The 23,556-nt window shown below is 33.6% G+C and overlaps 3 protein-coding genes across 3 annotated transcripts; 2 read left to right on the top strand and 1 right to left on the bottom strand.

Annotated features, from left to right (window-relative positions):
• Window positions 1-1,956: 1,956 nt before the first annotated feature.
• On the bottom strand, window positions 1,957-3,750 carry LOC138326275 (uncharacterized). Its single transcript, XM_069272396.1, has 3 exons — window positions 3,473-3,750; window positions 2,715-3,238; window positions 1,957-2,468 (listed from the first exon to the last, which is right to left on the bottom strand). Exons 1-2 carry the CDS (start codon window positions 3,677-3,679, stop codon window positions 2,876-2,878), a joined length of 570 nt encoding a protein of 189 aa, XP_069128497.1. The 5' UTR covers window positions 3,680-3,750; the 3' UTR covers window positions 1,957-2,468; window positions 2,715-2,875.
• A 9,719-nt stretch (window positions 3,751-13,469) lies between these two features.
• LOC138324976 (uro-adherence factor A-like) lies at window positions 13,470-15,271 on the top strand. The gene is made up of 3 exons (XM_069270283.1): window positions 13,470-13,724; window positions 13,850-14,456; window positions 14,692-15,271. The coding sequence occupies exons 1-2, from the start codon at window positions 13,512-13,514 to the stop codon at window positions 14,315-14,317; spliced, it is 681 nt and encodes a 226-aa protein (XP_069126384.1). The 5' UTR covers window positions 13,470-13,511; the 3' UTR covers window positions 14,318-14,456; window positions 14,692-15,271.
• A 2,522-nt stretch (window positions 15,272-17,793) lies between these two features.
• On the top strand, window positions 17,794-19,751 carry LOC138326274 (uncharacterized). The gene is made up of 3 exons (XM_069272395.1): window positions 17,794-18,241; window positions 18,367-18,973; window positions 19,211-19,751. The coding sequence occupies exons 1-2, from the start codon at window positions 18,029-18,031 to the stop codon at window positions 18,832-18,834; spliced, it is 681 nt and encodes a 226-aa protein (XP_069128496.1). The 5' UTR covers window positions 17,794-18,028; the 3' UTR covers window positions 18,835-18,973; window positions 19,211-19,751.
• The last annotated feature ends 3,805 nt before the right edge of the window (window positions 19,752-23,556 follow it).

Genomic DNA, 23,556 nt, shown 5'->3' with positions numbered 1-23,556 from the left:
CACCGGATGAATGTAGGATATATGGCCATTGTTTCAAACGTTGACCTTGTGATATAACCATGCTTGGAATGTTATCAATGTACTACTTCATAAGGAGCTAGCACCCGTTGGCTACCATAGCGTATTGAACACACGTGCACCTTACGTCAGTGTTTCAGATATATCTAGCATTCCGTAATATGACACACCTCGACGAAGTGAGAGATCTCGGCACAGGACCAACAAACGATGTATGTCAATGTTACTGATGATGTGTCTTACTGACAGCATTTTCTTGTCATTAACACCAACATATATTTTGATAGGAATGCAAATGAAAGGTCACATGACCTTACGATTTCAACGGATTGGTCATGTTGAAGTATATAATAGAATTAACAAATTAACAATAATAACATTAAGGTATATATTTTAGGAATGTAAACAAAATACAAAACATAAAACAGGAAAACCCATAAATACTTCGTCATTAACATCCAACCTGTTTTCAAAATGATTCTAGAATCGTTAGAAATAAACTAATTAAGTTGTTCTTACTTTTTAGTGACGTAAAGAATGTGCGACAAAGTATGCGTTTATTATTCACAAGTGGTTCTTTTCTTATCTCAGACTCAATACCACGTAACAAAAGAGTCCATAAAAAGTGATTGAATCAAAGACACTAATTATTGGAATCTAATGACGGTAGTTTTATAATAATTTATTTTAATCACATTTAATGCAATTCTAAAGAAAATTTGAATTATTTTTCGGTATAATGCTGTTGAGCCATTTACAAACTGGAAATTTCGCCTTAATGCTGAATGATTATGGATTCAGTTGTATTATCACTAAATTGGTGTTTCGAATAAAAATGTAGATGAGATGCCAATAAAGTTTGATAATTGAAAAAGTTCCAGGTGTGAAATGACAGGTACTGTCGGTACCTACAAAGGTAAGACAAAAGCTCACACGAGGTTAAATTATCTCACTAGTTATAAACAAGATTGGAATCAAGTCAGGAGAACAATAGATTGACACCTCAAACAATCTCTGGGGGTCGTAATCACCTGCAATGGTAGATAAAATTGACAAATTATAACGTTACCACACAGCGGCAATCATACAGTACACTTTACTTATTTATGTTTATGACCTGATTATGTTATAATGATCAAATGAATTTCTGAAATTAACCATAGTATATAAGACTATTTGGTAGGTTACATCCACATATAAAAAGGTAAGACAATGGCCTTCTTGTGGGTTAAAATATACCTTTATTAGAACAAGGTCAAGAGAGCGGTAATTCAGACAGTTCATAAACTCAACTTATTATTTTTATCTGTCCAGGTAACTCTGGGTATTAAACCATCTAAGGCAATTCCGAAATGATCAGTCATTGGTATACTAATTTGGTTACTTGGTTACTTTTGACGGACTTGAATCCAAAGATACAAACTCAGTCAAAAATAATTCTGACATATTTTAAGCGATGATTTGAGTTTTGTTTTAGAACCTGAAACACCCAAGGTCACTCAAGAATTGTCGGGTTTCGGTGTTTGTGAAAAGCAAACTACCCGCAGGAAAACCGCGAACTTCACCTCCCAACAACTTGCAAACGTGAGTTTCAAATTTATATTAACAGTAAACTGAAAAACTTAATCGATTTAGTAATAAGCCACTAGATGAAATTATGAAGTGAGGTTTCTTTACAGTATTACTCTCTCAATTAAAAGTCTTTACTGCTATCTGTCATGATTTTGGGATCTAAAGCAACCACACATTACAATAATCTCACCATTCCATAGCAAAATCTATAGAAATGTGTGACATCTCCAATGTCGCAATCTTATTCCTGATAGTTTAATAGAGATGATATATATGACTGCGGTATATCGTTTATTCACATTTCACATTTTTGCACCAAGAAGAAAATCATTAAGTACAACAACAAAATACATTTAGTGATTGTGTTTTTTTTATTATTGATATTTCATTTTGGTTCATTTAAAAAAAGAGTTAGATCTGTTCATACCAATTACCTTTACTGTTGCACAACAAATTTAATATTTAAAACGCTCAAAATCATGATTCAGTGTTATTTAATACCGTTGTGAAAGTTGTCCGGATATATGATGTAATGGACTCAATGTATAGACTGCCGATAATAGCTTTCCTGGTCTACGATCACAGACAAGTACGTTCGTATAGCGTATACAACACCGACGTGTTCAAGGACTTCCGCACACCACTGTTTTAGGACGAGTTGGCGTATAACTCCTGGAATACCAAAGTCGTCCTATGTTATCATTATGATGCCGTCGTCACAAAATAATTCATTAGTCATTTCGGTCTATACGAGAGGTTCCCTGATTCCGACATCAACACAAAAATCCGGTTACCTGTTCAGGTACAATCTGGGATATAGTTGTTATAAATGGTCCATTTCCGATACCCGTTTGTAGATCTGGGATGAGTGATTGTTTCTGAAAGTGTACAAATTGAAAAATGATAATAAATGATATAAATTGCATACCCTATACACATATATATTCAGTGGGTTCAAACTCATTTGGAAGATTTCCGTGAAATACATGTATACAATCTTGATAAGAAAAGGTTGTTTATAGTATAATCTAAACTGTTACATCGAAACATAGGTTGTGTAAAACGAAACTTACATCATTCGATTTCAGATTGATATAAGAAATGAATGAAATTTTAATAATTACCTATCAGAATATCTGTAGAGTTACCATCTCTTTGGGAGCGTTCTCAGACGTCATCATAACCAGAGTGTTTCGTAAACGTCAACGTGTAACCTCCAGGGGTCATCTGACATCATTCTCAGGGTTGAATAGTTCCACTTCTTATCATATGACAGATTATTATTTCAGTTAGTGTCGAAATCCAATAATTTCTCGAATGCATCTACTAATTCTTCCGTATTTGTATCCAGTGATTTAGACACATCATCGTCCAAATCAGAATAACCAGAGTCGTCTGTACCAAAGTCAGAACCATTTTCTTCATCAGACGAACATCCTCTGGACCCTTCTTCGTCCGTTTGATAAAGACTGTCTTCGCTTTCCATAATATATTTGCCCGTCTGTCCGTCTACTTCATATAAACTATCCGTACTATCCAGAGTTTCTTTACTTATCTGACAGAAGTTGTTGGCCTTCAGCTCCTCTACCTTCTCGTTCAGAATCAGCATCTGTCTCATCAGACCAGCGTCTTGGTCCATCAGACCCACCTACAAAGACAAAATTATAATCAAAGTATTACAATGTATAGAAGACACAACTATTTATAAACTTCTTGAATCAATCGTTGCTATATTAACTATTGATAAAGTGGATGATTATTGCTTATCTTTTCAAATATGATTCCTGTTTTACAATGTTAAAAAGGGAAAATACATAAAATTAAATGTCCAACATATTCTGCCGACAACTGACGTAAAATATAAACTCAAACTTAGCCTTACCATTTCCTCTCGAAGTCTCGTCAGGGCTGATCCAATAGCTGTTTGTGTATCAGTAACAACTGGAGTCACTGATCTTTTACATTTTTCTATAGACTCCATCCTCCTCAGATACACCCGCCGACAACTGTTGTTGATGTCTATTCCATCCAGACATCCGTTTTGTCCCTCAATATTAACCTCAGCATCTACAGACTTGGTCTGAACCATAATGAAACAAAAAATTGCTAACGTCAACTTACTAGTACAGCTTCTGTTCAAGTAACGAATTTTACGGATGCTATTGTTTTATATATGTATACTGTTAGACCCCCGTCTACGTAATTGATTAGTATTACGGTAGTCTATTTCTGACATACGCTGACAATATAACAATAGCAATGACCATTATCTCTCTAGGGGACCCGTCTGTGGGTTAATTGTGATGCCTATTATTACAACGTCATCATGTAAGACAATAGCTATTGTAATATCTAGACCTCTCCGAAGTAATTAACAAGAAGTAATAGTGACCTTAAAATATAAACATTAACTGAATTGGTATATAAAGAATGACAGCTGATTGAAGCCTAAATATTACGAATGTCAGGTTTGTTCTTAGCTATAAATGAAACAAACTGTCAACATTTTCCATGAGGCATGCACAATTTTAACAATAAGGAAACCAAGGATCAACCGATATGATGCACTTATGTATTATATTTCTGTAGGCCCTGTTTCGTTAGCATGATTTAAAAATCATTATTTATAGCCTTAGCTTCCTTAATATTAGCTTTTGATAAATCTGCTGACATCAAATTATGTAGACATAAAATTGTCAATGTTAACATAGTAGAAATAGCAGATTAAAGGTCTATATTATTAGGATAGAAATATAGATGAAGGCGTCAACTCTGAAAAAAATACAATTCTTGTAAATATTGTTAAGAAAATTTGTATTACATTACTACATGTATATGTTTATATAATTATACTTTTAATCATCAATATTTTATGCATTTTCTAAATGCTAGAATGATAAAATATGTTTTAATTAAGATAATTGAATGTGTATACTGCGCCAGGATGAATGGCTATTGCCTTCAAACTTTGACTGCGTGGTACCACGCATTGAATGCAATCAAGTACTACCTCATAAGGTAATCCGTTAGCTAAAGTGTTTTAAAATTATCGAACACACCTTGCGCTCCAGAAATATTTAACATTCCTTAGTATCCAGGCACAGGACCAACAAACGATGTATTACAATGTTAGTAATAACCTGATTTAACAACAGCATTGTCGTAACATTAACACCTGGTATGTATTTTGAAGGAATGCGAATAATAGAGCATATGACTTTACGATGGAATGTTCATGTTGTAGTAATTAAATACAGAATAGAATACTTTTAACAAAATTAAAGAAAATGATTTCATTCATTTCCGGGTAAAATATTGTATAGCCATGTACAAATTGAAAATTTCGTCCTAATGTTAAACGAATATTTAAGGATTAAGGATTCAGTGGTACATATCACTTCGGTGTTTAGTATCTCAATTTAGACGAGATGTCAATAACACTTGATAATTGATAAAACAACCAGGTATGAAATGACAGGTACTGTCGGTACCTACGAAGGTAAGACAAAGCCCACACGATGTTGACTTATCAATCTGATTATTAGCATTATTAGTATCAAGTCAAGAGAACAATAGTGGTGACACCTCAAACAATCTCTGTAGGTCGTACTCACCTGCAATGGTAGCTATAATTGACAAATAATTAAATTACCTCACGTGGCGTGTTTAACGATCATACAGTACACTTACTTATCTGTGACCTGATTATATTATGATGATACATATATTAAATTAATTCCCGATTTTACCATTATATATTGAGCTATTGGGTAGGTTTTGCCCACACATACAAAGGTTAGACAATGGCCATCTTGGGGTTAAATTCTCAAAAATAAGTAGATCAAGGTCAAGAGAGTCGTAATTCAGACAGTTTATTAACTTAATGAATGACCTTTTGAACTGTCCAGGTAATTCTTCCAGGGGATAGAACATTAAATGTACATTCCGAAATAACCAGTCATTAGCATCATAGTTTATTTATGGTGGACTTGAATTCAAAGGTACTAACTAAGTCGGACATTGTAATCATGTGTTTTATCATTAATATATATTTAATTAAGATAACTTAACATAAGCGATTGTTTTGTTTTTGTTTTCAAGCCTTAACACTCAGAATACTCAGGAATTACCGGCTTTTTTAGTATGAGAAAAGTCACAATACCCGGGAACACTCGGCAACCTTCAGCTATAATAGCCTGGCTAGTTGTCTTTGCTGGTTGCAAGCTTCACATCCTTAAAGCCACACTATACGTAACTATCAACAAATATACAAGTTATATTCGACCCCGATATTGATATAGTTGATATTAAGTTATATCAAAGAATAATTACAATGAATTCTTAATAACTTTGGTACAGCAGTTGTTGAAAGTCGATACTTGTAAACATGCCTTCATTTTAAACTGGTCGCCATAGAAGTAACGATTGTTGCCGAACTAAAGTCGGAAAATTCATGACCCGTTCTCGGAAGAGTTCGGACAGACGTTATGTAGTAATGGTTGCGGCAACGACGTTACAATATCGGCTAACTTCGCCTTGTTTGACTAAGTGGGACCCACCTAGGGATGTTCAATATTTATTTGATTTTTATCAAAAGTTTTTGAAACATTATCGCTCATCTTGACTTCGATTTAGTCCTGTCTCTGCATGATTTACAACATGACTTTTTTCAACATTCTTCTAAATCATGAAAAAAATAAGATAGACACAGATATCGGGCCTTTAAGCTGAGTGCTTAATTTCTGGACATTGCGACCTAAAAGATAAAATGTAATAAACTATTGTACATTGTAGTATGTCTGTTGATGTCAACTAAACAAATAATTTCAAATGTTATTTAAATGGGTTTGATTAATACATATAAGACGTCGTGATAATCTATATAGCAATACGAATATAAACATGGCAGTAGTTAGAAATATGCAACTGATGATCAACTGACGTTGTAAAAATAAATAAGAACGTTTCTAAACATTTTCTTCGTTTGGAAAGTATAGTTTATAATTAATATTGTTACTCAATTGGTATTATTTATTTGCGGTTTCAAAGTGTAAACTGTCACTTTCATCAAATGATCAGGCAGTATACGTACAAATATATGTTAAGATATAATCTGGATACATTATCTTGAAAATTTCATTTTACAACCAAAACTGAAGTATTTTACATGATTGAATCTTAAGGATATGTAAAATACCAGAGCAGTCATATTATAAAAATTCATTTTACTTCTTTAAATGTTATCTAAATACATGGTTTATTATTTAAATCTATCACTTGAAATTTGCTGATATTGTAGCAAACAATGTACATGCATGTCCAGAACCAGCCTTTTCGCCATAGGGTTCAAGGTCAAATTATATCTATCGACATATCAGTTGATCATGCACACGTACATAATTAGTCAAATTCATCTAACCCTCCGCACTCCCCAACCCTCCCTATTCTCTGTATTATTAACTCCCTTGGATTCACGTGAAGAATTAAAAACAAACAATTAAATGATACATTCACGATAAACAGCGTGTTAATTTGACAAGATAACCGACTTGGTCTAACTAGAGGGGGTATTAGAATTTCAGGTACTTCACGCGTTGTGGTTTTAACTAATCATGTAAAATGTACCTACTTTAGTAAATCTGTGTGATTATCTGTGTCAGACCTCCACGCGACGTCATTCTAATGAGCTGTCATCAAAGTTTACGGTAATTAGCTTGGTATGCCGACCTCACTGAACAGTTCGTCTTTTGCCTCCCTTAGTAATACCATTCCTACAACTTAACACATCCCTATACCCCCGGAAGACTGTATTGAACTACTTGCACACTATTAACAAGAATATTTTTGGTTTACTATTGAAAGAAAATTATTTTACAATAGGAGGTCAAAATAATTATATTCGTCAAAGAGGTATATGCACTAGGGGTTGTTTGGCCCCATGCTGGAATCTCTTCACATGGACAGAAATTGGGACATACCGCATTTAGTGCATAATAAAAAGTAGTATTGAATGTTACTTTTTCACATAGCTGAGATAAATAATAGTACCATTTATTGCAAGACAGATCTTAATGTTCACAAAATTCGCAATATCACTTTTGAAGAATATCCTGAGAATATTTGAAATGAAATTTCGCCATTTTATAAATAATATAGATAATTAAGTTAAAACAAAATGCAGATAAATGTATTAAATATTTGAGCATATTCCTTTAATGGAGTAAGAATACAACAGCGAACAAAATGATGACGCTTTTACAATTTGAATACATTTCACATTGTATACATACCCATACCTGAAATATCTTTGCCTTTCTGGTGGTCTTCTACTCTCCTTTCATTAACATTTCCTATTCGTTATAATTATAACATGGTATTCGCTGTAGGAGATCACTTACACCCTGGAAGACAATTATATCTATGTCCTCTAATGTTAATGAGTCACGAAAGATCCCATAGTGTGAAAATTACTTTCTCTTTATTTACAACAATAGTTAGATCACCAGGAGGCCAAACCAACAATGGCACCCACGTGACACTCTTTTAGTATAAATAGATGTATTCGTCTGAATTTTGGTCATTAACGCTTAAAGCACTTTACTTTGTTGCAGTCTGAAAGTGATATATTACAACGATCATGGTTTTATACATCAGAAGCATTAACGACTCCTGAGGAGGATAACTGTGTTGGTGGATGCCAAGATGGCATCGACATCAACAATAGTTGCCGACAGAAATACCTGCAGAGGTAGAGTCTATTGAAGAATGCAAGAGGTCTGGAACGACCGGAGGTCCTGGAAAAACATTATCTACTATTGATATCGCTCTGGAAAAGCTTAGAACAGATATGGTAAGCACATTTTTTTGTTAATGATCTTTTGCTATTTGCTTCAAAGTTGAGTATTAATATCAACCATGAACAACTTTTTTTTGACTTTATTAATATTAATTATTGATTTTTTGTATTTTTGAAGATTGGATTGATGGACCAAGACGCCGGTCTGATGAGACAGATGCTGATCCTGAACGAGAAGGTAGAGGAACTGAAGGCCAACAACTTCTGTCAGATGAGTAAGGAATCTCTGGATAGCCAGGAATGTTTATGCGAAATTGAAGAACAGACGGAAAAATATATGCTGGAAAGTAAGGACAGTGTCTATTGCTCGGACTCCCAATCAGATGACTCTCTGTTTTACAGTAACGAAAGTATCAGTTCCATGAAGATGCAATCTGAAGTCCGATGTAGTGTCAGTTTCGACAGTCTGTATAATAGTGATGACTTTTCATCTGATGAAGATATTGACAACGGAAAATCTTCAGTGAATGGCATCGCATCAGATTCTTTTCTCACCGAATCAAATGAATCCACCAGTTGTATGAAGAAGACAGTTGATATCATTGAATCTTATTATTCAATGTTTGAAAAACTACTTGACTTTGATACCAAGGCTTGAGAACAGTGAACGGTATTCATGAAGCAGTTACCCCAACACTTCTTGAATGTCTTTTGACATCGCCTATATCTGCGATAATGGGATGGCAGCAACGTCAGAGCTTCCAAACGTATCTGAAATGAATGATTCATCAAAGCAGGTAAGCATTCCACATCTTACTATTTATGTTAATAATTTGTCGCAATTAATAATGTTTTTATCATAAAATTGTAATACGAAACTTACAAGAGAATACATTCATTAGACAAACATGATCAAAGAAGTCATCCAAAAAAATTGAAGTTATTTACTTTGTTGTTTATGCCTTATTTTTTTCTGTTCACAAAATTTAGTAACACCTCAACTAACGCAAGCAATTATCTTTATATTTTGCAGGTCCAGCAGAGAAAAAAAATCCCTGCCATGAACGATACGCTGAAAACCAGAGGTTTGGACTCAAATTGCGTGATTTTGAAGCTGAGCAAGTACTTGGACTTGTAACAAAAGAACGAAAGAATAGCATCCATGGATTAAATTTACACAAACGAGTGATGTTCACATATCAGCACATGATTTTATTTTGGCTTTGACTGAAATCGTTTGTAATTTGAATGATCGACAATGGAGACTCTGTACAATGTGCTACATCGGACCCTCGGTAATTCGAACACATTTGTCCTTAGCCCAAACCATCCGGTTAGCGAATTGTTCGGACTGCTGGATTTCCTTTACGTGGTCAAGAACCAAATCCATTTCCTTATATTTCCGCCTGGATTGCGAGTTTTCCGGATTTTCGCACGTCAATCGCACTTGTATATCGTCTGCATGTTGAAACTAATCAAACTGATTGATTAAAGAACATTATACATACCTCAGTGAACTTCAGACAGGCAGGCTTGTTGGCCAATCGGAAAAAACTGTTTGATTGAAATTGATTACAAAACGAACATTATATTGAAATACAAATATTTCAATAACATAAATTGTATCCAGCAATAGGTCTGGATTAAAGAACATTACAATCTTTCGTATGTTGTAACTTTTATACACTGAAACAAATATCTTAACATCCTTTGTTACATTTTCTTTTCGCTAAAGTGTAATAAATGACATGAAATGAATATATCTGTTTCTTCCTATCATTCTATTTCTATAAGGGTCCGGTTTCACCAACATTCCTTAATTTTAAGGAATTCCTTCAGGTAAAAGAGTATTTTAAATTAACGAATGTTGATGGAACAGGGCCCTGGTTGCGTATATTGCATTTCCGTTTTGAACTTCGTCTACTTATTCTGCTATGTGAAATTAGATACAACTAGTAACTACAGTATAACAAAATTTTGATCTCAACTCACAAAATATTAGCAAAATTCAAATTAGTGATCCGTCTCATCAAAAGTTCCTAACTTAAAAATGTTCATTGAAAAGTAAAAGAGAAGTTATCCTCACATAAGCGATTGTTTTGTTTTTGTTTCCAAGCCTAAACTACCCAGAACACTCAGGAATTACCAGTTTTTGGGAGTTTGAGAAAAGTCACAATACCCGGGGAAACTCGGGGTGCTTAATTACTGGGTAATGCGACCTACAGATAAAAGATAAAATTGTGAACTGAATCATATTAAAGATTAAATGCAAGAAACTATTACACATTGTAGTATGCGTGTTGATGTCATCTAACCAAATCACTTCAATTATTATTTTAATGGGTTTGATTAATTGATATGAGACGTGTGAGTCATATTGCAATAACAATTAAAACTTCGCATTGATTAGAATATGCAACTGATGATCAAATGATAGTGTAAGATAAATAATAAAGTTTCTAAACATCTTCTTTAGGCTGGAAAGTTAGTTTATGTAATTAATATTGCTACACAATTGGTATTATTTATTTTCGGTTTCAAAGCGTGCAGTATCACTTTCAACAAATGACGAGGCAGTATACGTACATAATTATGGTCAGATATAATTGGGATACAGTATCATGAAAATTTAATTTTACAACCAAAAACAGTATTTTCGGGTTGCCCACTAGTAGACACCAAAATTTCACTACTGGCCTAAATATACGCCCCTAAAAAATGAAAAATTTATATAAAATATAATAATTTCATCCATAAGTTGAGTGGTACAATTGGTAGAATTAAGTGATTGATTACTTGACACTGCGACCTAAAGATAAAAGATCAAATTGTGATCTAAATCATATTAAAGATTAAATGCAAGAAACTATTATAGTATGCGTGTTGATGTCAACTTACCAAATCATTTCAATTGGTATTTTAATGGGTTTGATTAATTATATAAGCCGTAGTGAGTTGTATTATTGCAATAAAAATTAAAACATCGCAGTAGTTAGGAATATGCAACTGATGATCAACTGATTGTGTAAGATAAATGATTAAGTTTCAAAACATTTTCTTCAGGTTCAAAGTATAGTTTATGTAATTAATATTGCTACACAATTGGTAATATTTATTGCGGTTTCGAAGTGTGCAGTACACTTTCATAAAATGATAAGGCATTTTACGTACATAAATACGTTAAGATATAATTGGGATACATTATCTTGAAAATTTAATTTTACAACCAAAACTGAACTATCTTACTTGATTGAATCTTAAGGATATGTAAAATACAATAGCTGTCATATTATAAAAGTTCATTTTACTTCTTTAAATGTTATCTAAATACATGGTTTATTATCTAAATCTATCACATGAAATTTGCTGATATTGTAGCATACAATGTACATGCATGTCCAGAACCAGACTTTTCGCCATAGGGTTCAAGGTCAAATTATATCTATCTACATATCAGTTAACCATGCACACGTACATAATTAGTCAAATTCATATAAATCTCCGCACTCCCCAACCCTCCCTATTCTCTGTATTATTAACTCCCTTGGATTCACGTGAAGTATTAAAAACAAACAATTAAATGATACATTCACGATAAACAGCGTGTTAATTTGACAAGATAACCGACTTGGTCTAACTAGAGGGGGTATTAGAATTTCAGGTACTTCACGCGTTGTGGTTTTAACTAATCAGGTAAAATGTACCTACTATAGTAGATCTGTGTGATTATCTGTGTCAGACCTCCACGCGACGTCATTCTAATGAGCTGTCATCAAAGTTTACGGTAATTAGCTTGGTATGCCAGACCTCACTGAGCATTTCGTCTTTTACATCCCTCAGTAATACCATTCTCCTAAATATCAACACATCCCTATACCCCCGGAAGACTATATTGATCTACTCGCACACTATTAACAAGGATAAGTTTGGTCTGCTTTTGAAAGAAAAATTATATTTACAAAAGGAAGATCAAAAGAAGGTTATTCGTCAAAGAGGTATATGCACTAAGGGTTGTTTGGCTCCATGCTGGAATCGCTTTATAGGGGCAGAAATTGTGGCATACTGCTATTAGTCCTTAATACAAAGTAGTATTAAATGTTACTTTTCCACATTGTATCATTTATTGTAAGACAAATCTTGATGTTCACAAAATATACAATTTCATTTTTGAAGAATACCCTGAGAATATTTAAACTGAATTTCCGTGAAATTCGCCAATGATTATGAAGGATAAAAAAAATAAATATGTCATTGATCTCATGAAATTGGAAACGACATCATGTTATACGTTTTACATAGTTTTTTATTAAAACCATACTGAAGTACTTGTACTGATAGATGTTTTGATCAGAGTCGATACCCACTGTCTGAAAAGATGTTAGCAGGAAAAGCGCAATAAGAGAGTGACATTTTGCTGTTATGATGTATTGAAAGTCATTTATCAATTTGATAATACAAAGTCGATAAATCTTTGCAAATGTCAGACAACTTTCGTATCCTAAGTATTTCAGCAAGTAATAGTATTATCACAAAGTCTTGCAAGGAATGCACTTTTGGGCACCTTTGAGATATAAATAAGATATTGTTCACTAGATAGTTTAATGTTTTTCAGCAATAAGGTACATCATTTTGTAAATAATAAAGATAATGAAGTTAAAACAAAATGCAGATAAATGTATTAAATATTTGAGTATATTTCTTTATTGGAGTAAGAATACAACAGCGAACAAAATGATGACGCTTTTACAATTTGAATACATTTCACATTGTATACATACCCATACCTGAAATATCTTTGCCTTTCTGGTGGTCTTCTACTCTCCTTTCATTAACATTTCCTATTCGTTATAATTATAACATGGTATTCGCTGTAGGAGATCACTTACACCCTGGAAGACAATTATATCTATGTCCTCTAATGTTAATGAGTCACGAAAGATCCCATAGTGTGAAAATTACTTTCTCTTTATTTACAACAATAGTTAGATCACCAGGAGGCCAAACCAACAATGGCACCCACGTGACACTCTTTTAGTATAAATAGATGTATTCGTCTGAATTTTGGTCATTAACGCTTAAAGCACTTTACTTTGTTGCAGTCTGAAAGTGATATATTACAACGATCATGGTTCATACATCAGAAGCATTAACAACACCTGAGAAGGATAACTGTGTTGGTGGATGCCAAGATGGCATCGACATCAACAATAGTTGCCGACAGAAATACCTGCAGAGGCTAGAGTCTATTGAAGAATGCAAGAGGTCTGGAACGACCGGAGGTCCTGGAAAAACATTATCTACTATTGATATCGCTCTGGAAAAGCTTAGAACAGATATGGTAAGCACAGTTTGTTTGTTAATGAGCTTTTGCTATTTGATTCAAAGTTGAATATTAATATCAATCATGAATATACTTGTTTATGACTTTATTAATATTAATTATTATTTTTGGTGTTTTTGAAGATTGAATTGATGGACCAAGACGCCGGTCTGATGAGACAGATGCTGATCCTGAACGAGAAGGTAGAGGAGCTGAAGGCCAACAACTTCTGTCAGATGAGTAAGGAATCTCTGGATAGCCAGGAATGTTTATGCGAAATTGAAGAACAGACGGAAAAATATATGCTGGAAAGTAAGGACAGTGTCTATTACTCGGACTCCCAATCAGATGACTCTCTGTTTGACAGTAACGAAAATCTCAGTTCGATGAAGATGCAATCTGAAGTCCGATGTAGTGTCAGCTTCGACAGTCTGTATAATAGTGATGACTTTTCATCTGATGAAGATATTGACAACGGGAAATCTACAACAACAGATTCATTTCTCACCGAATCAAATGAATCCACCAGTTGTATGAAGAAGACAGTGGATATCATTGAATCTTATGATTTAATGTTTGAAAAACTACTTGACTTTGATACCAAGGCTTGAGAACAGTGAACGGTATTCATGAAGCAGTTACCCCAACACTTCTTGAATGTCTTTTGACATCGCCTATATCTGCGATAATGGAATGACAGCAACGTCAGAGCCTCCAAACGTATCTGAAGTGAATGATGCTTCAAAGCAGGTAAGCATTCCACATCTTGCTATTTATGTTATCATAATTTGTCGTAATTAATAATGTTTTTGTCATAAAATTAAAATACGAAACTTACAAGATAATACATTCATTAGACTAACATGATCAAAGAAGACATCCAAAAATTTGAAGTTATTACTTTGTTCTTTATGCATTATTTTTTCTGTGCATAAAATTACGTAACACTTCAACTAACGCAAGCAATTATCTTTATATTTTGCAGGTCCAACAGAGAAAAGAATACCCTGTCATGAACGATACGCTGAAAACCAGAGGTTTGGACTCAAATTGCCTGATTTTGAAGCAGAGCAAGTACTTGGACTTGTAACAAAAGAAAGAAAGAATAGCATCCATGGATTAAATTTACACAAACGAGTGATGTTCACATATCAGCACATGATTTTATTTTGGCTTTGACTGAAATCGTTTGTAATTTGAATATGGGATAGAGACTCTTACCTGCTGGATCGACAATGGAGACTCTGTACAATGTGCTACATCGGACCTTCGGTAATTCGAACACTTTTGCCCTTAGCCCAAACCATCCGGTTAGCGAATTGTTCGGACTGCTGGATTTCCTTTACGTGGTCAAGAACCAAATCCATTTCCTTATATTTCCGTCTGGATTGCGGGTTTTCCGGATTTTCGCACGTCAATTGCACTTGTATATCGTCTGCATGTTGAAACTAATCAAACTGATGGATTAAAGGACATTACATATCTTTCGTAGTGGTGTAACTTCTATACACTGAAACAAATGTCTCAACATATAATTTGTTACATTTTCTTTTCGCTAAAGTGTAATAAATGACATGAAATGATTATATCTGTTTCTTCTCATCATTTTATTCCTATATGAGTCCGGTTTCACCAACATTCCTTAATTTTAAGGAATTCCTTCAGGTAAAAGAGTATTTTAAATTAACGAATGTTGATGAAACAGGGCCCTGGTTACGTATATTGCATTTCCATTTTGAACTTCGTCTACTTATTCTGCTACGTGAAATTAGATACAACTTGTAACTACAGTATAACAAAATTTTGATCTCAACTCACAAAATATAGCAAAATTCAAATTAGTGATCCGTCCCATCAAAAGTTCCTAACTTAAAAATGTTCATTGAAAAGTAAAAGAGAAGTTATCCTCACATAAGCGATTGTTTTGTTTTTGTTTCCAAGCCTAAACTACCCAGAACACTCAGGAATTACCAGTTTTTGGAGTTTGAGAAAAGTCACAATACCCGGGGAAAATCGGCAACCTTCAGCTAAAATAACCAGGCAACTTGCCGGTTGCACACTTCGCATCCATAGGTTGAGTGGTGCAATTGGTAGAATTAAGTGCTTAATTACTGGGTAATGCGACCTACAGATAAAAGATAAAATTGTGAACTGAATCATATTAAAGATTAAATGCAAGAAACTATTATACATTGTAATATGCGTGTTGATGTCATCTAACCAAATCACTTCAATTATTATTTTAATGGGTTTGATTAATTGATATGAGACGTGGTGAGTTATATTGCAATAACAATTAAAACTTCGCATTGATTAGAAATATGCAACTGATGATCAAATGATAGTGTAAGATAAATAATAAAGTTTCTAAACATCTTCTTTAGGCTGGAAAGTTTAGTTTATGTAATTAATATTGCTACACAATTGGTATTATTTATTTTCGGTTTCAAAGCGTGCAGTATCACTTTCAACAAATGACGAGGCAGTATACGTACATAATTATGTTAAGATATAATTGGGATACATTATCTTGAAAATTTAATTTTACAACCAAAACAGTATTTTACTAGATTGAATCTTAAGGATATGTAAAATACTAGAGCTGTCATATTATAAAAGTTCATTTTACTATTTTAAATGTCATCGAAATACATGGTTTATTATTTAAATATATGACATGAAATTTGCTGATATTGTAGCATACAATGTACATGCATTTCCAGAACCAGCCTTTTCGCCATAGGGTTCAAGGTCAAATTCTATCTATCGATATATCAGTGAATCATGTACACGTACATAATTAGTAAAATTTATCTAATCCTCCGCACTCCCCCCAACCTTCCCTATTTTCTGTATTATTAACTCCCCTGGATTCACGTGAAGTATTAAAAACAAACAATTAAATGATACATTCACGTTAAACCGCGTGTTAATTTGACAAGATAACCGACTTAGTATAACTGGAGGGGGTATTAGAATTTCAGGTACTTCACGCGTTGTGGTTTTAACTAATCAGGTAAAACGTACCTACTATAGTGGATCTGTGTGATTATCTATGTCAGACCTCCACGCGACGTCATTCTAATGAGCTGTCATCAAAGTTTACGGTAATTAGCTTGGTATGCCGACCTCACTGAGCATTTCGTCTTTTACCTCCCTCTGTAATACCATTCTCCTAAATCTCAACACATATATATACCCCCGGAAGACTTTATTGATCTACTCGCACAGTATTAACGAGAATATTTTTGGTCTACATTTGAAAGAAAATTATATTACAAATAGGAAGATCAAAAGAAGGATATTCGTCAAAGTGGTATATGCACTAGAGGTGGTTTGGACCCATGTTAGAATCTCTTCACAGGGGCAGAAATGGGGGCAGTAGTATTAAATGTTACTTTTCCACATTGTATCATTTATTGCAAGACAAATCTTTATGTTCGCAAAATACGTGTTTGAAGAATACCCTGAGAATATTTAAACTGAAATTTCGCCAATTTGGAAAAAAAACCTAAATATGTCATTGATCTCATGAAATTGGACGAGACATGTTATACTTTACATAGTATTTTATTTTAACTACTTTTGTACTGAAATATGTCAATCAGGCGATACCGTCTGAAAGAGGTTAGCAGGAAAAGCGCAATAGAGAGGGACATGTTGCTGTTATAATGTATTGAATCTTTACAAATGTCAGACAACTTTCGCATCCTATTTCAGAAAGTAATAGTATTATCACAAAGTCTAGCCAGGAATACACTTTGGTGCACCTTTGAGATATGAATAAGATTTCGTTCACTCGATAGTTTAATGCTTTTCAGCAATAAGGTAACCATTTTGTAAATAATATAGATAATTAAGTTAAAACAAAATGCATATAAATGTCCAAATGTCTCTTTATTTGACTTAGAATACAATAGCGAACAAAATGATGACGCTTTTACAATTTGAATACATTTCACATTGTATGCATACCCATACCTGAAATATCTTTGCCTTTCTGGTGGTCTTCTACTCTCCTTTCATGAACATTTCCTATTCGTTATAATTATAACATGGTATTCGCTGTAGGAGATCACTTACACCCTGGAAGACAATTATATCTAAGTCCTTTAATGTTAATAAGTCACGAAAGATCCCATAGTGTGAAAATTACTTTCTCTTTATTTACAACAATAATTATATCACCAGGAGGCCAAACCAACAATGGCACCCACGTGACACTCTTTTAGTATAAATAGATGAATTCGTCTGAATTTTGGTCATTGACGCATGAAGCACTTTACTTTGTTGCAGCCTGAAAGTGATTTATTACAACCATCATGGTTCATACATCCGAAGCATTAACAACACCTGAGAAGGATAACTGTGTTGGTGGATGCCCAGATGGCATTGACATTAACAACAGTTGTCGACAGATATACCTGCAGAGGCTAGAGTCTATTGAAGAATGCAAGAGGTCCCCAACGACCGGGGGTACTGGAAAAACAGTATCTACTATTGATATCGCTCTGGAAAAGCTTAGAACAGATATGGTAAGCACAGTTTGTTTGTTTATGAGCTTTTGCTATTTGATTCAAAGTTGAATATTAATATCAATCATGAATATACTTGTTTATGATTTTATTAATATTAATTATTATTTTTTGTGTTTTTGAAGATTGGATTGATGGACCAAGACGCCGGTCTGATGAGACAGATGCTGATCCTGAACGAGAAGGTAGAGGAGCTGAAGGCCAACAACTTCTGTCAGATGAGCAAGGAATCCTTGGATAGCCAGGAATGTTTATGCGAAATTGAAGAACAGACGGAAAAATATATGCTGGAAAGTAAGGACAGTGTCTATTACTCGGACTCCCAATCAGATGACTCTCTGTTTTACAGTAACGAAAGTATCAGTTCCATGAAGATGCAATCTGAAGTCCGATGTAGTGTCAGTTTCGACAGTCTGTATAATAGTGATGACTTTTCATCTGATGAAGACATTGACAACGGAAAATCTACAGCAACAGATTCATTTCTCACCGAATCAAATGAATCCACCAGTTGTATGAAGAAGACAGTGGATACCATTGGATCTTATGATTTAATGTTTGAAAAACTACTTGACTTTGATACCAAGGCTTGAGAACAGTGAACGGTATTCATGAAGCAGTTACCCCAACACTTCTTGAATGTCTTTTGACATCGCCTATATCTGCGATAATGGAATGACAGCAACGTCAGAGCCTGCAAACGTATCTGAAGTGAATGATACTTCAAAGCAGGTAAGCATTCCACATCTTGCTATTTAGGTTAAAATAATTTGTCGCAATTAATAATGTTTTTGTCAAAAAAATTGAAATACGAAACTTACAAGAGAATACATTCATTAGACAAACATGATCAAAAGAAGTCATCCAAAAATTTGAAGTTATTTACTTTGTTGTTTATTATTATTTTTTCTGTGCACAAAATTTAGTAACACCTCAACTAACGCAAGCAATTATCTTTATATTTTGCAGGTCCAGCAGAGAAAAAAAATACCCTGCCATGAACGATACGCTGAAAACCAGAGGTTTGGACTCAAAATTGCCTAACTTTGAAGCTGAGCAAGTACTTGGACTTGAAACAAAAGAAAGAAAGAATAGCATCCATGGATTAACTTTACACAAACGAGTGATGTACACATATCAGCACATGATTTTATTTTGGCTTTGACTGAAATCGTTTGTAATTTGAAATATGGGATAAAGACTCTTACCTGCTGGATCGACATGGAGACTCTGTACAATGTGCTACATCGGACCTTCGGTAATTCGAACACTTTTGCCCTTAGCCCAAACCATCCGGATACCGAATTGTTCGGACTGCTGGATTTCCTTTACGTGGTCAAGAAACAAATCCATTTCCTTATATTTCCGTCTGGATTGCGGGTTTTCCGGATTTTCGCACGTCAATTGCACTTGTATATCGTCTGCATGTTGAAACTAATCAAACTGATGGATTAAAGGACATTACATATCTTTCGTAGTGGTGTAACTTCTATAGACTGAAACAAATGTCTCAACATATAATTTGTTACATTTTCTTTTCGCTAAAATGTAATAAATGACATGAAATGATTATATCTGTTTCTTCTCATCATTCTATTCCTATATGAGTGCGGTTTCACCAACATTCCTTAATTTTAAACAATTCCTTCAGGTAAAAGAGTATTTTAAATTAACGAATGTTGATGAAACAAGGTCCTGGTTACGTATATTGCATTTCCATTTTGAACTTCGTCTACTTATTCTGCTACGTGAAATTAGATACAACTTGTAACTACAGTATAACAAAATTTTGATCTCAACTCACAAAATATAGCAAAATTCAAATTAGTGATCCGTCTAATCAAAAGTCCTTAACTTAAAAATATTCATCTAAAAGTATTTACAGAAGGTGAATTTAAGACGAAGTTTCCATTGATGACACCGGGGCTTTCACGGAAAGTCTTGGAAAAGTACGACATGAAACTGAACCGGATTCTCAGAAAAAATAGCTAACCGATGTATCTGTCATACGTATCAAGGCGAAAGATAACGTAGGTCAAAAATAGTTTCAAAAAAAATCATTATGTCCACGATAAAGCTCTGAAATGTGAATGTTAATTGAAATATTTCAAGACTGATTAAATAGCTTATCTTTATTCATTCCGGTTTTATACTATTTTGAACTACAGTACTATAATGTTTTGTATATGGGTAATCGTCAGTGATGTTTAGACCTAAAGGGTTGAAATATATTAAACATTACTATGGAAAAACATAACAATATATGATGAAAATTACTGAAAACACAACCTGTCATTGTACTCTTTATCCAGGGGCCTTTAAGGATATTGTCTGTGTATGTTTTACGCATGTACTCTTCACTTCATTTGGACAATATATATCATACTTAACATAATTACAGTTCCCCTACTGCGATAATCATTGAAGTAATATAGGGAAGGTTAGGATGAAAAACAACTCACATAAACATTTTTGTATTAGGGATATATCACTGCAAAATAGACAAAACGATGAAAATAGTGTTTGAAACTTATAAATGTTAACACCATTTTTATTATACAATTGCTACAAGAAATCGAAATCTAAATAATAAACAAATAAATCTAAAGCAATATCAAAGGTTCTTGATACAACGGACGAAATGTTTGAATGTCAAGATACACCACGTGGTTGTTTAATTTCTGTTTTTACCAAAGCTCCGTGGGGCTAATTACCGCTAATTAGCATTCACTGAAACTTGATAATGACTTTAAATACTGTTTAAGACAGCTGGAGGTCTAATTCAAGTCCTGTGTTTTTTAAAACACAAAAGATAATTACTTTCATCACCTGGACGTGAAGTGCCTTTGTTTTACTTTTCCGAATTGTGGAATTAAATTATCATTATATTGTCTTTGAAGCCTTTTAGAATGTGATTGACTGGCCGAAGGCCCATAGAAGCGATGTGTTACGTCTAAAAACGTCTAGAAAAATTCCAAATAGTACTGTATATGACGTTAAATATTTACTAAACTCTGATTTAGATTTGTTTTTTAAAACTGCAACTTATCAAAAAATATAGTAACATGGATATATTCATTGAAAGTTTATCAACTACGCAACGACCATCATCAAATCATAACGCATCTGTTATAATTTTATGATGATTATTAATCAGTTATGATTTGATGACAGTTGTAAATCATCTAGATTATCATCATGCTTTTCGGTTGTAAATAATGCAAATTTCATTACCTATTTTTGGTCAGTTATTAGCTTCTGAAAATAGAGGCTTAAGGCAAAATTGAAATATTTGAGATAATAACTTGCTTGCAAGACAAATCTGGCAAAATATTGTGTTAATAAGATAAACATTGCATAAGTAAATGGCATTATAAGTGAGACTCAACAGTCCACTGAGATGATGATCCATATACATCTGGTATTATGGTATTAGATGTATTGCACGGGATATTTGGCCGGTAAAAATGGACTGATTATCATTTTACAATGTTTTTCTTATCCTAAATTATGTATTTTACGTTAAGTCAATGATTGTAGACCTACGTATACAGATATACAGATCTTCGTATAACGAACCTTTTCACACTTCAGTAGCTGAACAAATGTTTCTATTGTTTTGAGGTGTTTACCATACAATATAGTAAATGATAGGAGCTGTCAATCTTCTACCTGATTAATAAAGAATCCAATGGTGTAGAGCGGACAGATATTAAGATAAATGTTTGATATACTAGGCTATCGACATTATATCTGTTCAAATACGTAATGGAACACCCCACGTAAAACCATGTGTGGTTAAATACAATACGTACTTAGACAAGGACATAGTGAATCATAATTACGATTCAGTTAGATATATATATTGGTATTTAAACAATCCACAGCTTTCTGCGGCCTACAAGCCTTTCAGTCACTGGTTAAAATCGAATTGATTAATAATATATATATAATATCGAATAAAACGAGTCAGTATTTAGAACACAAGTCATCTATAAACATTAAAAATGAATATTTTTCACGAGTGCGAAACACGAGTGATAAACATCAAAGCTTCCATCTCATTAGATGAAACATTACTGATATTTATCACGAAATAAGGTATATTATGATTATTACATGTTTCCTCGCTTTCATTTACAGAAGACCATCACTACTAGTTCCGCCAAAGGTTATTCCGCCATTGTACTTTTTCATTTCAATGATTACGTCGTTTTTGTGATCATAATGTCAAAAAAATATGATGTCATTTTTGCACACAAACTAATGAGGTAGCAATCAAAATGATATTTCCACTGTTAATGCTGCATTCCGATAAGACAAAAGCGAGTGAAAATATCAAAATTGAGTGAAGTATATCGTTTTTGTGTTCACCAAAAACCTTATAATTCATTTCAAAAAATGTAATAAGTCGAATAAAAACGAATGTCAGCACAGCCTAAAATCAAGTTGATACGGTAATCAATGTAATCAAAACAAATGATTTATTATTAATGATGAATATAAATTTCCGTTTACGCAATTGTATTTCAGTACAAACATAAAATTGCCAATTAGATAGGTCCACCTACAATATCATCAGCAAACAAGACAGCATTTCCACCAGAAAACTGTAAAAATAAAGTTCATTTTAAAATTTTAATGTTTAAAATGTTTTAAGTATCTTGATGTGTATTCGCGGGTGTAAATATCATAAATTACAAAGATGTAGAAACACATGAAGACATGGACATCAGATAAGGCTAAATCACTTTATTATATGTAATCGTAACAATACAATCATCTAGCGTTGGCTTTGGCAGAAGGACGTTTGCTGTCTAGAGCAGCTTATGAAATTGAGCCAATCTGTCTATTTCAATTTTGGTTATTGACTACGGAGACCTTATTATGGACTATTCATTATTATATTTTAATGTTTATATCCAGAAACCAAAAAAAAATCTGATTACATTACAGCACCACTTAGACCAGACTGGAAGTGTTATTCGCTGTATTACTCGCTGTGAACGTCCTTCACCTCTAAGGTTATTCACACCCGGGGGATCATACCGATTTTAGATTCCATCAAACCTGATCATATCGAACGGACCAAGTGACAAGTGATTGTCTCGTAATTATCCCTGGATTTTTTGACGTACTGACACATGAAGACACACGGTGTTCAATATATTTATATCTAGATGGCCAACGTGGTCTACTGACCGAGTCCTTCATGTATCTTCAAAACAATGACCTTTACCTTAAAGTTATTTGTGCCGTAATATTCGTGGCTGCCAAATTAACTCACTTATTGTGTTATTATTCTTAATAAAGCG

The sequence above is a fragment of the Argopecten irradians genome, chromosome 6 (assembly GCF_041381155.1).
Source record: "Argopecten irradians isolate NY chromosome 6, Ai_NY, whole genome shotgun sequence".
NCBI classification, from domain to species: domain Eukaryota; kingdom Metazoa; phylum Mollusca; class Bivalvia; order Pectinida; family Pectinidae; genus Argopecten; species Argopecten irradians.
This window is presented reverse-complemented; position numbering and strand designations above follow the sequence as displayed.

Bases quoted from the DNA above. Each gene is read 5' to 3' on its own strand.
- LOC138326274 (XM_069272395.1), top strand. From the start codon at position 18,029: ATGGTTCATACATCCGAAGCATTAACAACACCTGAGAAGGATAACTGT. The intron at 18,242-18,366 runs GTAAGCACAGTT...GTGTTTTTGAAG, and splicing joins AAAAGCTTAGAACAGATATG to ATTGGATTGATGGACCAAGA.
- LOC138324976 (XM_069270283.1), top strand. From the start codon at position 13,512: ATGGTTCATACATCAGAAGCATTAACAACACCTGAGAAGGATAACTGT. The intron at 13,725-13,849 runs GTAAGCACAGTT...GTGTTTTTGAAG, and splicing joins AAAAGCTTAGAACAGATATG to ATTGAATTGATGGACCAAGA.
- LOC138326275 (XM_069272396.1), bottom strand. From the start codon at position 3,679: ATGGTTCAGACCAAGTCTGTAGATGCTGAGGTTAATATTGAGGGACAA. The intron at 3,239-3,472 runs GTAAGGCTAAGT...TTGTCTTTGTAG, and splicing joins CGAGACTTCGAGAGGAAATG to GTGGGTCTGATGGACCAAGA.